At 35.9% G+C, this 18909-nt stretch overlaps 1 protein-coding gene across 5 annotated transcripts in view; it reads right to left on the bottom strand.

Moving 5' to 3' along the window:
• Positions 1-18909, bottom strand: part of LOC111872094 (mucin-12) — a 317589-nt gene that overhangs the window by 17850 nt on the left and 280830 nt on the right. For 4 of the 5 annotated variants that reach the window (XM_033754528.1, XM_023865645.2, XM_023865646.2 and 1 more), the window contains 4 exons: positions 12300-12395; positions 5742-5828; positions 3414-3520; positions 1515-1740 (listed from right to left, as the gene is read on the bottom strand). In XM_033754528.1, coding sequence (XP_033610419.1) covers positions 1515-1740; positions 3414-3520; positions 5742-5828; positions 12300-12395 — 516 coding nt within the window. The remainder of the gene's footprint in view (positions 1-1514; positions 1741-3413; positions 3521-5741; positions 5829-12299; positions 12396-18909) is intronic. The other variant, XM_033754529.1, reaches the window with a different exon arrangement.

Below are 18909 nucleotides of genomic sequence, written 5' to 3'. Positions count from 1 at the left end.
TCACGGTAGCCGAGCGGTCTAAGGCATGCACTGTCTTCGCTCGCTCGGAAGCAGGGATCGTGGGTTTCGAATCCCACTCAGGGCATGGATGTTTGTGTGCGTTTTTCTGTGTTTGTCTACAGGTAGAGGCCTTGCGACGAGCTGATCACTCATCCAAGGAGTCCTGCCATATGTGTAAGATCTAGAAAAACCGAAGTGAACGGAGTTCATGGAGGCAGGCCTAGGCCCACTGGGACTGTAGTGCCAAGGAAAAAAAAAGTGACATTTGAGATGTTAATTAAATAAATATTTATGTGATATTTTATTTTTGCAAAGTGAGGAATTTTTGAGGAACTAAGTAAGATTTTATTTTGAGGTATGAAATGAAGGAATGATGGCGAAGATTCCTGTTATAGCAAAGTGATGAGCAGTCATAAAAACTACCTGTGGCACCAAGCAAACTAAGTTGGTGCTCTGACATGGTACCTCATCAACTGCATCATTTACAATACATGAAACCTGTGAATTAATCTATAAATTAGGGTAATCTGATATACTGTGTAAAAAAGAGACAGAGAGCTATGCTTTCTGTGTTGAAATTAGATAAACATCAAAGAGGAACATAGCCATTCATGAGGTTTGACAATTAAATTGTTGGACTGGGATTTTTTGTACAGCAACTGGTAACACTGATGAGTTGGCACATATTAGGTCATATGATGGCATGATTCCACAATGTCTGTTGAACAATCACTGGAATTCAATTTGATTTGCGGTTGCAATGAGTGTGTCATTGGTGCATTGCTCTGTCTGTCTGTTAGTTTGTTGGTCAGGAATGAAGGCTAAGGAAATTTGCTTATACCTGACAGCAAGTTGTTAGAAGAACCTGTCGTTTTGAAAGATTACAGACTTGTGGTGAACTCCAATGGAAAAGTACTTGACACCACAAAATGTCAAAATTGAACGTCCTAAGGCTGCTGATCTGCTTTCTTGATATAAGGGGAATTATCCATTATGAATCTTTTCCTCTAAAACAAACAGTCAACCATATACTGTATACTACCTTCAAGTTTTGGATTCTTTATGGCAGCACATTCATTAAATAGGGACCAAATTTTTGACTAGATATCTGTAGATTTCATCATGACAGTGTGTGTTTCTGTAATTTTGAGAAAAAATATAAATGTTGGAAGATCAACAAACTTGTTAGATGGCCTTTGTATGGCTTTTCTGTGTCCTCAATATTAAAATTTACTTGAAAGGATATAATTTTGAATCACTTGAAGACATTCAGAGCAATGCAGTAACAGTGCTGAAATGATTTTTTGATGAAGAATTTCCAGGAGTGACAAAGATGATGGAATGCATGTATAAAGTAAGAAGGTGATCACACTCTGCAAGTGGTGGTGATCATATATTTATTTTTAAAGAACCCGTCCAGTTATATAAGTGTCAGACCTTATGTATTTGTACTCATAAAAAAGTAGAAAGTGAGACCAATCTTCTTGGTGACAGGAGCATGTATGCAGACTTACGAGATGGAGTGTGATGCCATCTCATGACCTTCTGCGTAGAGGTTCTGCACCTGGCTGTAGTCAGTCCACTCATGTGACACATAGAATGTGGCCGTAATAGGACAGCCATTTGGATTAGTGCGACCCTTCTCAAATATGTCTTGATACAGCCCTTTGTTGAGATCGTTGATAGCATCATCAAAAGTAAGCAGCACTATTTGGGGAATTTCTTCTCCTGGCAGGTTGCCTGAATAATGGTGCACATATTATGCATGTGGTTCAATGTCAGTGACCTCTGATACTAATATTTACCTGGGAGTTACAACAACTAGATCAAACTTTATGTCAAATATGCTGACCACCTGGAAAACTAGAATGTATCATTATGGTCAAACAAGAATGACAGATTCTTGGTCTGTATCTCATACAGTCAAGGGCTTAAGTAATTATGGCGTTATCTGCCTGTATCAAATCCATTCTGTACACTTTCAGTATCATGAATAAAAGGAAATCTATACAGATTAAGTAACAGTATGGAGGAGAGCCCTTCTTGAGAATATTGCAGTTGCTCAGATGGTGAAGAAAGTCCCCTGTTTTTGTGGAACTGAAAGGTTTATTACAGTGTTCACAGGAGCCTCTAACTGGATACTATCATGAATCAGTTGATTCCAGTCAATATCCTCACAGTCTGTTTCTTTGAGATCCATTTTAACACCATTGTATCGATGCTTGCATCTCACGAGTTATTTCTTCCTTTAACATATTCCAGTCAATTTACGTTCTTATTTCAGAATGAAAGACCCATATTAAATAACATGTAAAATGATAGTTTTGTATATTTTGATCTTTGGATTTTTAGATAGGAAATGAGAATGAATATATATGTATATAACTTAACAAAAATAATCCATTAGTCAGTATACTTAATACATAGAAATATAATGGTTTCCTCTGTTTATCTGAAATTAAAAATGTTGATATTTAGGTAGGCCTTCTAGCTGTTCTGATGTTTGTTAGCCACAGTCTTCTGGCAGAGTTTGGCTGATGCAATAGATGCCATGGCTGTTTTGTATTTGTAAGTTTGTCATCATTCTCTTGAATTAAGTTTCGGTTGCTTGCTTGTGTTAGGCATCCACCCAAGACGGACCACACGATTAAAGGGACTGTGTATGTAGCAAAAGGAAGATCCTTCTTGTTACAGTCTGTGAGAACATTTCTGAAATAACTTGATTCACACAACAACAGTCTGTACAAATCAACTACTTGTATATTATCATAATACAATAATTTATAATAATTTGAATTTATATTGAAATGGTCTAGATTTGAGTGTGATCTGCTTTTCTTGATTAACTGTTAACTTGTAATTTTCAGTCATCTAGTGACATTTTGTTTTTATTTATACTATATTGTTTTTCTACACTCTTTAAATTTATATGTATTTCAGACAGATGAAAATTTACAAGATCAGATGGAAGGTGAAATTCTACGTAAATAATTTTAAATGTTCATGTTTGCAATTTGGGATGTCTGTTAGTTGATTCAGGTTTTCTTAAATCACAGGAGTGGCAAATATGAACGCTGGCTTTCAGTATTGTGCTTTCTTTAAAGTAATTTTGATTTACTACAAATTTCAGTTCATTGAAATATGACACAAGATTTTAAGATATGTATTTTTCAGTACAAAATTAAAGAACTCTTCATTATTAGAAAGTAAAGTACAAAAAGAAAATGTCTGGCTGGTGTTGGAAGGAGAGATTCATTCAAGAAAGTTTTTAAGTAGTAACGCTGAAGAAAGTTCATTTACCATTGCTACATTTGCCATTTATTAATTTTGCTGCAGAAGAATGTTTCAGTAAATGTATTGTTGTTGACAGAGAAATGTTCTTTCTTCACTCTTAGAAGGTGTCAACACTGTACCTGGTATATCCTTGCCCCCACAGTAACAGTCAGGGAGAAGACACACATCTTTGCGACATTTAGCAGCTGTTTTGTCCACCTGTGGTGTTGGGTATACAGGATCAGGCCTGTTGAAAGAAACTGATCAACTGTAGACATTTTTATACCATACCTACATTCTGTAGATATTCAGTTCAGGTTTATCCTTCATATTTAATGGATTTTGTTGACAAACTAGCATAATGCCCATGGGAACGTGAAATGGGAAACAGTGCAACAGATATTTCCTTTCAGAAATACACAAAACTGGGTTGTCTTTTCATACATGTATTCCACTTCCTAAGCACACTGTATCAGGCTTTCATCATCTTCAAGAAGCAGAATGAAGCTCTAACCGGTTAGTTCCCTTAAACAGATGTTCTCATTGCCATGTAAAGACTGTCATTTCCATATTAAACAAACTGCTTATGAAGCGACACACATCAATGATTTTGACTTTAGAAGTTTATCTACAGCTGTACACAGCAAGCAACTGGCAGTTCATACTGTCTGTTGGTTTGCTTGCAGTAGATGAATTTCAGTTGATATGATGGGCCTACATTAAAATTTAAAGGCTGCTTTCCTTAATAGTTTTCTGTTCATAAATCACATGAATTTCAATGGTGTAGGCATTAAAGATGAAATTATGTCCTTCATATATCTAGGGGTCCATATCCTGGTCCTGTAAGGCAACTATAACCACCCTCCTCTAAAAGAACACAGTATTTGCTGCACATTCTGCTCTGTATTTTTATGCAGTGATCATGTCACATTCTTAAGCATTAAACATAATAGGATTTAGAAAACAATTATTTAAAGAAATTAACAGTACAAACCACTGACTCAAAAGGATTATTTTAGAGAATGTGTTTTGAATAAGAAAAACCGATGTTCTGCCTCATATGAGACTGCCTGGAAACAGTTGTTGTCACATAAGTACAAGAAAATCATTTGTGATTCAATACAGTTCTGCAGTCCTACAGAAGATATGAAAATTTTTTTCTAAAATCTGAGCTGGGAAAACTTGTTACTAGATAGCTGTTCCAATAGGCACAAATCATCTTTCAGTGAATAGGCCAGCTAGTATGAAATTTTATCATGTGGTTTCTTTGTTATAGTTGATATTTAACTTCCCTGTAGCAGTAGCTACAGAAACACAATCAAGATTTTCAGATAGTTGAAACATACTGTGGCATGTAGACCCATTGCTAGGCAAAAACCACGAAATAAGCAGCTATACAACAGCTGTTGCTAGTTAATGACTATGTAAACAACAGCTGTTGTTACGTAATGGCAGCAAAAGATTCATAGCATGCAACAATGGAGTAACTGGGAAGCTGTGTTTTCTATGTGGTCCATGTGATAGCTACGTGATGCAACAATAAGAAGGCTGTACTTCTTTTGGCTTATTTTGGACTTCATCCATCATCTGGTATGTAAAAGACAAAAGACCACGACGTTTCGGAGACTGGATCTGTCTCCGTCTTCAGGTGGGTAGGGAAGGATAAACCTACTCACTTGGGCCCGTTAGAAAGAGCTCTTTCTAACGTCACCAGAGCTCCACCTGAAGACGGAGACAGATCTAGTCTCCGAAACGTCGTGGTCTTTTGTCTTTTACATACCAGACGATGGATGAAGTCCAAAATAAGCCAAAAGAAGTACAGTATACACCATTGTAAGAATCCTTTCAAGTCTAACCAATAGGAGGGCTGTTGGAAAAGTTATTTTCTGTGCGGTCTGTGCTACAGTTATATCACAAGGAGCAGCTGCGATTACAAGAGAGTGACTGTGCTGGCTGATTGCCAGCTGTAAGCTTCTGCTCTGCTCTGCTCTGTTACAAGAGAGCTGTGAGACAGCAGTTAGAAGAGTAGGAGGTTGGTTCGAGATGGCCACGAGCCTGTGAGGATGTGAGCCTGGGAACAGGTGAACGTCCACTAGTTAAAACACAGCAGGCTGAGAGACTTAGTGCACTGCAGTGTGTGTGAATTGGCAATTTTGTAGTTATGATATTTTAGTGTTCAGTAAATCCATTTGTCAATCTTAAACCCTGTCTATAGCCACTCAGTCATATGACAGTACAGATAATATAATATCAATATAGAGAATATATTGTAACCCTTCTTCATATATGATGAGCACTATACAAGTATGTGTGTGTAAGTGTGCAGACCAATTATAATTATAAATACAGTGTGTTAAAAGATCTGAAAATTCTGTTCTAATAGCAAAAACATTAGATAATATGAATTCTGTCCATGACAGGTTTAATTTTAACTCATGTAAGAACCTGGTCATTTAGGCTTCACTCACCTTCTGGGTGGATATCGGTATATATCCACAAATTCCTGAGCTTTGGACACAATAGCAGTTGATGGCTTCAGAGTGGGTCGGGAACGGCTGTAACAAGTTGAATTTGTGAATTGCATTTATCTGTTATTATGGAGTATTTATTATTTAACTGAAGTAACAGTTGATGATAGCTGATAATATTATCAACATTTATGTATTATATTTAACACAATTAAGCAATTTTTATAATCAGCATTACATAATAAGGAACATCACAGAATTAGTTTTGAAGCTATTGGATACAGCAAATCATACACAAAATCCATTACAGTTTCCAATTGAAAGAACACTGATGTGGCTATAATGTGGAAATTATCATCAAATTTAATATTGTATCTGTGAAGATATCATGCTCTCCATCAAGCATAAGTATCATGGTAGAGTATTCTGTTGTTCCTATTTTTAGCCTTCATGGTCAAATTACTGGAAGGGAGTATGTGGACAAGTTGGGTAATCAGGTGCATCCCATGATCCAGACGCTATTTCTGAACAAGGGAGCAATTGTCTCCATTCACATGGCTGGAACAGTTCCGTCATGGTTTGAAGAGCATGAACACGAACTGCAGCATCTTACATGGACAGCACAGTCACCAAATTTGAACATCATTGAAACACTCTGGTCCATTTTAGAGACTGGAGCGAGGAACAGAATCCCATCTCTTAATATCTCTAAAGCAACTTGAGGATGCTCTTCAAGAATGGTATAAAATTTCATTAGAGACTGTTCAAAACTTGTATGAGCCCCTTCTGAGATGGATTTCAGCTGTATTGAAGGCAAAAGTTGGTCCAACACCATATTAATAAAGAAATGTATATAGTATCCATAGTATTTCCATTATTTTGTTCAACCCTTATATATTTTGGGGAGTAAAATTTGAAAGGAGGTCATGAGTGATGACCATGGCTCAAATTCTACTGCATCATGCATGTTGTGTAAAGTTTAAAAGACGAGGGACTGAGCAGTATGCAGCCCAGTGATATTTTTTCATCATTTATTTATTAGTGTTCTATTTATTGGTGCTTTCAATAGCTCAGATTATATAGCACTGAGTAATGGGATGTTTGGTGAATACTGTAATGAATTTGAAAGGATGTGAAAGATGGAATCACGGAATAAATTAAGCTACACTGATGGCATTGTCCTAGAGGAACTGAGGCAACCACTATGAAATCTCAGTCAGGATAGCCAGTCAAGGTTCAAGAATACAAGGCAGAAATGCTGCCATTTGACAATGACATTCAATTTCCAGTGATATTTAACCTGAGATTTTACATGAGAAAATTCTCCAACACTGCTGAAGCCACTTCCATCACTTACCCTTAACCCTCAACCAAGATATCATTGTATAATTCATCACCTTACACCCATCAGAGACTGCCAAACCACATGAAGATGAATGGCATGGAGGGGATGAACACAACCATCGTCATTGTCATTAATGTCATGATTATCGTCATGGACTTCACCTCTCAGTTGTCTTCAAGTTATTACATGTTTCTTGAATTTAGTGAAGGAAAAGGCAATTTGTTTAATGAATGACTGTGGTTCCCTTAATCCCAAATTTCACAAGAAGTCTTGGTGGTATCAATTGTGCTGTTCTTTTAGGAACATGACCATTTCATTTCATTTATTTCGTATCCATGGATCATTATACATGATATAAGACATGTTATTCTTGTGTAGTTATAGTATAATAAGTTTCATGATGTTACTATTGGGGGACCAACTCAGCATTTGCTCTGGGACCAAGGAAAACCACGGAAAACCTTGATCAAATTGGCCGGTCACAAGACCTCCCATAATGGTGTATAGAGTAGAAATAAGAAAATCAGTGTTTTAATGACTGATCCTGGCACAAAATATTAAGATTAAGAGTCTTCTGGAATGTGTCACCATGTAGCTTTCAGACAGGAGCCAACATTCTGGAGGAAACTGTTTACAAGTCCACACAGCATGACACCTCAGAAAACCACAATCTTGAATGTGATTTATTGAGGTTTGACATGGGCTTCCTTGAGCAGTTTGTGAGGAGTACCTATTCTTTGTATTGCCAATTACACTGGGATTAATCTGTTCAAGTTAAAGTACTCAATAAAATGTCTCATAAAATATCATAAAAACTCTCAAATTTTTGGGAAACTTCGGACATAAATGTAACACTGATGTAGGTAAGCGGGCATTTGTGTGTGTTTGTGTGCATGCGCGCGCGCGCATGTGTGTGCAAGGGTGCATGTTTGGTTTTATGAAAACAAGAATGCCATAATTTTTCCTTGGCTTGGAAATTCTGAATTGGATTAGAGTTTTATATTTTGCACAGGAGCTATGATTTGAGGCTATCACAAACAATGCAGCTGTTGTTAATGTAGCAGGATATTACTGTAGCATTGTACAAGGGCCATTTTGGATTATAAATTTCATCTCTCATATAAGAGTAATCCATGGTAAAGATTGCAATTTTGCTGGAAATTGTGTTCACGGATCAAGATCATTTTCAACCATAATGCATGTGTTCAACTAAGTATATGTTTTTATTTTCCCTGGCTTAGCATTTTAATGTTACTGTATAAGCGGTTTCGTATGTATGCAAATAAATTGTCAATATCGACAATACAAAACGCACATGTGAAGTAAACTGTGTTTTGAGTTGTGTATACAAGGTGACAGATGGCCAACTGTATTTATAATCTGGTTAAGTGCATGACAGTACATATTGTACGTTTTATTGTGTAGGTTATCTATTTGTGACTGGTTCTATATCCGTCAGGCCTACTCTGTAGCCTCGATTGGATCGATGGAATTTTACGGTAGATAAATGAATGAACGGTCCGATAGGTTAACTTTGGTTACATCAATACTGAAAATGCAGACAGCAGGTTTCTCAGGAACTTTGGTAACTGCGCACGAGATTTTACGATTCTACCCTGAATACTACACTTTAAATGTTGGTTTGGAGGCAAAGCATATCGTTTGGTGTGTTGTTAATTCAACTGTACAGTACACAATTTCAAATTGTGGATATGATATACAACATGATTTTTTGTACGCTCGGTCGAAATAAGCCTCCACAATGACAGAATACTGATCATTTTCCGCCAAGGGACTCATTCAGCCTAACGTAGAAATGGGCCCGAGCGAGGGTGTGATCATTCGTATTGCGCGCCATGTAGAAATGAAGTCTGTGGCTGTCAATGTGGAGTGGTGTGAATATGAGAACGATGTCGCGCGAAAGTTTCGTGGAGAAGTCTCTTATTAGCTCGATAGCCTCGAAAGCGCTCGATAGTGAGTATTTTGCGTGCGGGAAATATGTGCCAAATGCGAAAATTAGGAAGTTTTCGTAATATTTTAGATTGCTTATAGACGATGGCAGTTTTTGGAGATGCTTCAGGGTGAGTTCAGATTTATTTAAGTACACTTCAAAGTTAATTTTCACCAATTACGAAGCAAAGTACAAATTTCCGAAAATCTGCTAGCTCGAAGAACCATTGATGGTGACACAGAAGTAAAACAAGAACTTCATAAAGTAATTTATTTTATACTGTTTAATATTACTATAAAATAAATATGCCTCTGACATTAAGGGAGGAAGATAGACTCAGGGTGTTGAGGGGAATATTTGGACCAAAGAGAGATGAAGTGTCAGGAGGATGGAGAAAACTGCATAATGAGGAACTTAGTAACTTGTACTCTTCACCAAGTATAATTAGAATGATCAAGTCAAGGAGGATGAGGTGGGCAGGGCATGTAGCACGAAGGAGCGAGAAGAGGAATGCATATATGATATTTGTGGGAAAACCAGAAGGAAAGAGACCACTGGGAAGACCAAGGCTTAGGTGGGTGGACAATATTAAAATAGATCTTCGAGAGATAAGATGGGATGGGATGGGATTGATTGGATTGATCTGGGTCAGGATAGGGACAGTGGAGGGCTCTTGTGAACACAGTAATGAACCTTCAGGTTTCATAAAAGGTTGGGAAATTCTTGAGTAGCTGCAGAATTGGCAGCTCCTCAAGAAGGACTCAGCTCCATGAGTAAGCAAGTATAAAATATATATATTACATGAGGTAATAATGATGCAACTTAAATCTATTTGTAAAGTAACGAAATTGTTTACTGATGGTAAAATGCGAGGAAAATAGTGCTTAATATTCCATGATAAAGTATAGAATGCTGGACAAATAAATATCCTTAAAAATAATAACAAAAGAAATAACCACGAAAATCACACAACTGTCACAACAGAAAGTTTATAGAAATGTTTGTGGTTGCTTTCTCTTGGACTTAATCATCCATCATTGCGATTAAAGACTTGAATTGGAGGTGAATTAGTGAAAAAACAGACTTGAATTGGAGGTGAATTAGTGAAAAAACACAGGTCTTCCCAATTGTTCCCTTCGTTGTTGCTAACAGAATCTACTTCGCTGATATTTGTCTGATTCGTACATTATCTTTGTTACCTACACACATCAATTTTGACTTTCATGTGCTGGCACTTTTAAAATCTTCAGTTCCAATTTTAAAAAATTCCTTTCAAATTTTTTCAAATTTTAAAATTTAAAATTCTCATGGTTACTCGCCCTATGTCTGTAGTGCTGCAGCGGTTACTTCTTGTTTTCAGCACTGTACAGGTGTTATTCTGTGTAGGCTCCCTGTGTGCATGCCGCTGCTTATCTTTATTACGTGTGCTACCTGTGTTTTTAAATTTTGAACGAAGTGCAGTGTAACAGCTACTGAGTGTATACACCTGATGATGGCCGTTTGTGGCCGAAACATGTAGCGTAGAAGAAAGCAAGACGAAAGACCTACAATAAATTGTTGCACTTAGGACAGAATTTATATCATATATCGTATAGAGTGCAGCAGGATGCTTAAATATAATATTGGTTTAATTACATGAAAATAATTGTCAAAGACAGCACCCTAAATGATTGGGTAATAAACAGTGAATATATCATACTTAATTATAGTGTGTAAATATAATAATATTTAATAAATGATAAAGAGATCTCAAAATTATTCTGTTATTAATTTGTACATATGAAGAAGTCATATTCAGCAGCCACTTCCTTCCACATTTTCAATTTAAGTTCTCTATCTTGGTAGTTTCTGTCACCTTTTTCCTATATACTTGGCCTTACATGCACCACATTAACTAGTGTTTCACAATCTAAACACGTTATAACATAGAAAATGTTCAACCGAAGTGCAGGGGCAGAGAGTGGTGTTCAGCAGATTCTGTCGACTGGCCAGTAAAAACAAACATCCACCAGCCACCCTGATAGTGAAGGGTCCATTTGGCTCAGTGTGAATTCTTCCATTTTATAGAATATATTTGAACTGAACCAATTTGGTTCAGGTTGGTGTGCAGTGTGAATGAGTTGATGTTGGTGATAAGAAGTCTTGTTTAACATAGGGCTTATGTTCTTGAATTATATTTTGGATAACCAAATCATGTTGCACAATGGTTTGGTCTCATGGGAAGTAAGGGGTAAGCAAAATCGTCTTTGAAACATATACTAAAGCTTAAGGTTAAGAATAAACAAGTATACATTGTACGCATGCCCTGTGAGGCAGCTTTCATTAATGCTTACTATATGTACACAGAAACATTAGATATTAATGTAACATGGTAACTATGAAAAAAGTAATACGAAGTAAGTTAGTACTGTATGGCTATTGGCTATACTGCTCCTTAAATTTGGTCTGTGAGCCTAAGCATGGACTGATAATGTTGTAACTCAAAATAGAGGGCTGCTTCATCTGCCATTGTAAGTCATTCTGTACTTTAGAGGCAGCAATAAACTATCTTGAATTTTTACTCCTCTCCATGAAAGGGTCTGTTTCAACTAGAATTCAGCAGTATTTGTGGCCATTTGCAAAGTTCTGTTTATCACTGTCAGAGTTGTCAAGAGTGAAGATTAGCGTCTTTGTCTGCGCATGTGCGCATAACTCATGGCTAACTGAAACCCCACTCTGTATATTATAAAACGGATATCTAAAGATAATTCTTGTACAAGTAAAACCATGTTAACAAAAACTGTGTTAAACAAGGAAGTACTATACTTTCTCATGTTCCAGCACATACATACAAGGCCGAAGCCACTGGATACAGAACCTGTCACACCACGAGCTTGCTGAATCAGCAAGTAGTCAACAGAACAGTGCATAGAAATACACAACAATAAATCAAGCATATGAAACGCTACACATCGCTGCAACTACATAACCTACCATGTATATATAAAATATAACACAAAATTGGAACATATATATGACAATAGATAAAATAATGCATAAATTCATATATGCTCGATGTTCTTTCTGTAGGATATGGATAAGTTTGTCTTAGAGCTATTCAAATTCTCACACTTGATGTTATTAGGATCCATTTCAGTATTGTCCTTCCATCTGGATCTCATGCATTTCGTGTCTCTCCTATATGTTCCACAGTGAACTAGCTGTTACTACATGCCTCAGTGTTGCTCTGGTAATATAAAAAAAATTTAAATTATAATTTTACCTGACAGAGGCCGGTGTACCACGGTTGACATTTGGTTCTGCCCCACTAGCTGTGGTGTATGAAGGATCTCCACGAGTCCTTCCAGTATTGCTGCCTCTGTGGACAGTCCAAAGGAGTAAAAATAATCAGAGAGGACATATGCATACCCTGACATTGTACATATTTTTTGTTCTGGTCCTTTGATTGCTTTCAAGTTTATATACACATTAAATGCAATATTTCATTTATTTTCTGCAGATTTTAAAAATTTCCATGTACATGTATTGCACACCACAAATATAGCCAAATTCTTTACCTCACATTTATTGTTTGAGAGCATCATAGATTGTCTTCTTCAGTGTGGTTTAAGTGGGAATCTCATTTACCAGAGAATTATTATTCCTGGGGTACTCTGCAAGCTTTTGGTGGTGGCAGTACAGAACACATTCATGGTATTATTTTGTGTACAAGAATAAACACTGCAATATAATGACATATATATGGAGACAGAATGAAAATGTAATTTTGTATGGATTTATTAAAAGTCAGAGATCAACCTTCTGAGATTGCAGGTTTTAATGAATTATGTAAATGTAGGAGTACACTTTTCAAACCTAGAATCCATGCATCACAGATGAATAGTAAACACTGTTCATTGAACAGAGTGTTCAATGTTTTTCTTTCATTCTTCTATGTTCTTGGATAAGTTATCTTCGTAACAAGTATTTTCTTTTATTAATTTCATGGTATGTGGCATTATGTTGAGCATTAAGGTGTGATCATCTAGGTTATGACATTGTACAATAGAAATCTAGGCTGAAGATAGAGGTGGCAGGTTTCTTCGAAACAATAGTAAACGTGTAAAATCTGTCACAACTCAGAAAATCATGATCTTAATTGTCAGTACTGTGAAATTCTCAAGCCTTGTCAAGGTTATATTTACTTCAAAGTTATGCCGATTTTTCTGTTTTACTCCCTATTGATTTACTTATTGCTCCTTACTGTAGTGAGTAGATTGTAAATTCGCAGAGAAATAAAAAAAAACTCCCTATTGTTCACTTACTGTCACTGACTTAACTTCTACTTACACCAATTTCATTTTAACTTTTCAGTCACATTAGTCCATTATTTTTTTTGTTTTTTATTTATATGAAACAAATTTTTATAATTTTTTTTTCATTTATAATGGAAATTTAATGACTATAAACATATTTGCAAATATGTACATAAACGAAGATGTACTGAGGGATTTGTTATAGAATGAAATGCTGTCAGTAGTGTAAATACATATGCAAAAATATTTCCTTGAAGTAACATGTTTAATCTACATTTAGATTCCAATTTTAAGACAATCTGAATTCCAAATACTGAACCATAACATTAAAGATAGAAGGTTTACAGTTTGTTTTATTGAATGCCCTTTTGTTACACAATAATAATGAAACCATTTACAAATCCTAACAATGCACAATAATTTTATACAATCGTAAATAATATAAGAAATGTTTCGAACACCTGTGCTTCTACTAGCAAGCTTGGAAAATGTCAACATGCAGAATTAAGCATAAGTTCACCTTACTCTTTGTTTCATCTGCCCAGAAATGGAAGAAAGACTCAGTAAGTAAAGTAGGTAATCTCAGTAGTAGGAACATTTATGTGAAATCAGTGAAATATAAAAATTATGCATAATAAATGCAACATGTATGAACCTCTGCACGATCCTCAGCTGTCAAGCATTTACTGAATAACTAGGGCAGTGAAATCTTTGGTGTTGTGCTTTTGTACTCATTCCATCAGGCTTCGTGCTTATAAATGAGGTGTTAATTCTGCAATCTAGTGGCCAAGTACATGCAACTGTGACAATGAATGACATGACATGAATGAAAGTGTCACTGGTGGCAGTATATGGTAAGAACTGTGAGGTATCTTGTGTTTTGTGGGAGTGACAGTCTCTCTGCTGACAATTTCTATATCAAATGGTCATGTACCTGAGTGGACCGATGAATGCTAATAAATACAATACAGTACAATATATACATAAAATACTTCACTGTTTAGTATAAAGTTGTATGTACAACACAACACCTTGTTCAGTTCCCATACAGCAGCAACTGTCATGTTATGTTTTTTTTATTTCTATCATTATATGTATAACCATTCATATATAAATTTAAAGCAACCTTTATATAATATTAACAGGTTTAAAATAAATTATATTTTTCATTTTTAAACACTTGAAGCGTTTAAGAGGCACTATCTTAATCTGTTGTTCATACCATGTACAGCACTTTAAGTCAGTGGTCAATTCTGACCATAATTTAAGTTATATTTAGAGTGTTAATAGCTGAAGCACTTAAAGATGCTTTCTTTAACTCTGTTGACAGAAAAATGATTCTCTAAAGGATTATGGCTTTTGGTTGATTTATTACACTATGATTATGCAGACATTATTCAGTGCCTGACTTACATTTGGTGTACAAAGCATTCTAGAAGTTGGCTTTGTCCTGAGTTCAGTTGTCATTATTCTGACAGATACTTTCATGGTTTTCTTTTTCATTACCAGTTTTAGTGGCAGTGGTTTAGATTAAACCTGAAGTTCTTTTAATATTGAGCTTGTTTTTCAATTGCTAGTCAGCTAAAAGGTTAGTGGTTACTGGGTAACGTAATTCTACTGTGCTGAAATACGATTGTCCAGTATCTGTACCGTGGTTTATTCGATAATTTAGATAGTTTATGCTGCTGTATCAAGTGTTTGAGTTAATAAAAGGATGATCTGGGAGGGATGTGGAAAGAAGCATTCTTTGGATAATTCTCTCTTGTCATTAACCTGGAGAAATTGTTGAAAACCATAAAAATTTCAGTCAGGAGTTCCAGTTCCCAGCTGAGATTCGAACTGGGCACTTCATGAAATCATTTGAGAATATGTTTTATTTATATATACCATTGTTCAGGAATTATAACATTTATTAGCATTTCCAGTGTTTGAACTTCTGTTAACAGTAGTCTCTTCTGGCTCTAATTCTAACAGTTTTTTGCCATATGAACTGGTATTTATGACAGTCTGGAATGAATAGCTGAATTATACAGAGACTTTTAGGAATTTTTTTAAATGCATGGAATTTTGTCTTAATATCCCTCTCTTAAGTTTAATCATTTTGTCTGTTTTTGGCCAACATTGATGCCGAATTATCCCATTAATATGCAGTTCACTGTCAAATCATACGTTTAAATAAGAAACCAAAAGTATTTTAAGATGATTCCTTCTTCATGTGTATATCATTCATACTAAATCTTTTTCTGACCCTTTGCCTCATATTTCATAAGAATGATCACATGCATATTACAGTCATCATTAAACACAAAATTAATGTTGGCCTATTAAATTTTGTATCGTAATTAACTTTCCTTGTCTGATTTCATACAGCCAAAGTTTTATTGAGATGTTGCTTGTTGGATTGTGATCAGTAATATGTGTTCCATTACCAGGATATCTGGTAAAGCCCTGTAGTGCAATCTGTGTTAGGTGCCAGGGGTTGATATACAAGATATTTACAGATGGAAATATAATAACCAGTTTTACACCATGCAAAAGCAAAAGCAAAGCTATCCCTGTAACAGTCTGTGAAGGCTCATAGGGTTGTGAGAAGTTGAGGGTCCCACATTATCTAGACGATCGGCTCAGAGATGGCGGTAAGGTTGTCAGCCTTACGCGCCAGCTGTGCTTTACTCCCCAGGAAAATTATTTAATTAATTCCTGGTACTCATTTCTGTTAGAGGCTGAGTTAACCCCAGGTCCATAGTGCGGCTGGAAGGATTGACAATTAAAAATTTTAAGATTATCTAATTAATTTATGATAGCCTGTTTAAAATATTACATCAAATGTTTGTTACACTATCAGTTCAAATTTACAGTTCTGTCTTCTCAATAGAATTATCGAAATACATTTGTCAGCAACAAATTATTCCTTCAGTTCACTGCTGGAAGACTAGATTGTCTCTTATGTCTAACATGGATATGATAAGTTCATTTGTGAGCATGTTGCTTGAAGTGCAGAAAGAAAAGAAAGGAAATTTTAGAGTAGACTAATATTTGTCAACATTAGGTGAAATGTTGACCAATTAAACAGGATGACTGCAGTGTTAAAACAGAAGTGAGATCCATGATACATCACTTCCAAGTGTGGTTTTCTTAGTCACCACTGCAGACGCCCAACACCTAAGCTCTTTTAGTTTTGTTATTGTTGCGATGGAATCTATTTTAGAATGTCATACCATACTAGGGGAAGTTTTAGGTGTATAAGCCCAGTGGTAGATATGTGGAATTTCACTAATCATGATGATCTGGTCTGTGAATTGTTGTATGTTTGCTGTTGAGAGTTTCTCTTGAGCAGTCTGTTATGTAGATGGAAATAATTTTTGGGCTACAATTTCCTTTACCAAGGATAAGAAAACTCTAAAATATGATACATTTTTAAAGATGGTGATTGATTTTTGTGTTTGTGGAACTTCAGTATTTGTCAGTAGTGCATGTTCAGTTTGCACACTGGAGAATACCGCAAGAGAAGTGCAACAGAGTCACTCCTGTTCAGCTATGTGTTATTTTTTGGCCTTAGAAATTTCAAACACAACTATCCAATGAATTTTATGCAAGAATTTAATTTACTGTCCTTACAGTATTTAGATTACTGATTGAAATGAAATGGGGTGTTTTAGCTTTAATTTTTCAAGATTTTAGATAATGATGCAAGTATGCTAATTTTATTCATAATTTCTGGTGCTTGTAGTGGATACATGATCAAAACAAATTTCTGGTACTTGGTTGAAGGGCATCCTATGAAGCTGTATGTACAGTAATTGGAATTTTCCCTTGTCTGAGCATATCAAATTCTAGCCTAAAAATTATTTTCATATGAAAAATAAAAAATGTTCAGAAGTGTTTAAACAATTAATATGCATTGATTCATGGTTACTAAAGCTGCATATACTCAAGAAGTGGGCTCGTACACATCTAGCTTCTGCTTCACTTCAATTCCTACAGCAGCAAATTCTAAAATCTAAAACTTGTTTTCATATAATTTTCTTTCAATTTCCAAAAAGGAAGGACTCAGTGTGGGTGCACAGTTGAATTAAACATAAGGTTGCTTTCCTTTAAAGAAATAATTGCTGAACATTGATACAAAGGATGGTCACATTAACTATAAATACAACATCTGTTACTACCTGGCCAAACCCTCCTGGCTTCTAGTTACTACAATGTATAAATCCATTTATGAGGCATAAAACTTCTGAGGTATATATATCCTGGTACTACTAATTATATAATTTTGGCTAGCAGAAGAGACTATGGTCTAAGACATACATCACATCACCCCTGTGCTCGTCTCATGAACACAGTTTTGACTTGTCAGTGGTTAGGGTTGAAATTTGAAAATGGAAGAAATCTATATTGTATAAAAAATTCCAGGACCCCATCTTGGAAGGTGAACATCCTACCTTCTGTCATCAAGCCTCCATATCTATTAATAAATAACAAATAAATATATTGCTTGATATTTATGAAGAAAACTTTTCATAATATCAACATTTGTTACAGAGAATTTTCAAATGATAATTGTCACCTTCATAAGAATGGAAGTCAATTTCTGTCAGTTAAATTGATGAAACTACATGTTAAAGAAGAGATGGTTCTGAATACATGCACAGTCGTTACTTTCTGCCTGTGGAAGAGACACTGACTCAGAATGACCAGCAGGATCTCTCTTTGAAATTGTGCAGTTGATACATTAGGTATCAGGCAAATAAGAGCTTGAAAACTGGTCACATTTAAATTGAAGTATTTATGATACATATTGTGACATGAACTGTGGAGTCAGGGTTGTGTCACGGAGGGATCCATTGCTGTACTGCGGCTTTTGGCATGGAATATGCACATGGCAGTAAAGGTACTGTTAGGGGATATTTTTTCTAGTTGATCAAAGCCACACACAGGGGGTCAGTGAGACCCAGACAGAAGAATGTGGTCATGAGTCCCACAAGACTTGGAACTAAGAATATCTGTGCTGGGAAGTGCCAGTAGCAATTCACCCTAATCCACCCAGACAGGTGAGAATAGTTGCAAGTCCCCCAGAGTCATGAGGCAAAAGAATATGGTCCTGAGACCTGTGGGTCCCAGAACCAAGCATGACTGTGGACCAGCTAGGACCAGCAGCAATTTACATGACCCACCAACCAACCAGGTAGGACCTACTGAACACAGAATATTAGATGGGGGTCCTGATTACTGAAGGCCATTACCATGGAATAAAGACATGAACATATAGCAGGCTGGAAAGATTTTGAATGTGTTGCAGATATTTGAATATTGTTAGGGGTAATAAAAGTGTTGTAATTATGTGTAGTTAGATGTAATAGGTAGCCACTAAATTCAGTTATCAGCTGAACCCTGTTTCCAGTCAATAGTCTGCGACAATATTGTAATAACTGATAGATCTGTAAATGACTAATGGGTGATGTTATTGTTTACTATGTTCACCTGTGTTGTCTCATCTAAATGATTCATTGTCATTTCTGATAAGATTCCTGCCATAATCTAGAATATTATGATCCAAATGCTAGTGTTGATGATGTTTCC

The sequence above is a fragment of the Cryptotermes secundus genome, unplaced genomic scaffold (genome assembly GCF_002891405.2).
Source record: "Cryptotermes secundus unplaced genomic scaffold, Csec_1.0 scaffold403, whole genome shotgun sequence".
Classification (NCBI taxonomy): Eukaryota; Metazoa; Arthropoda; class Insecta; order Blattodea; family Kalotermitidae; genus Cryptotermes; species Cryptotermes secundus.
The sequence above is the reverse complement of the archived record's forward strand: the minus strand, read 5'-3'. Positions and strand labels throughout refer to the sequence as shown.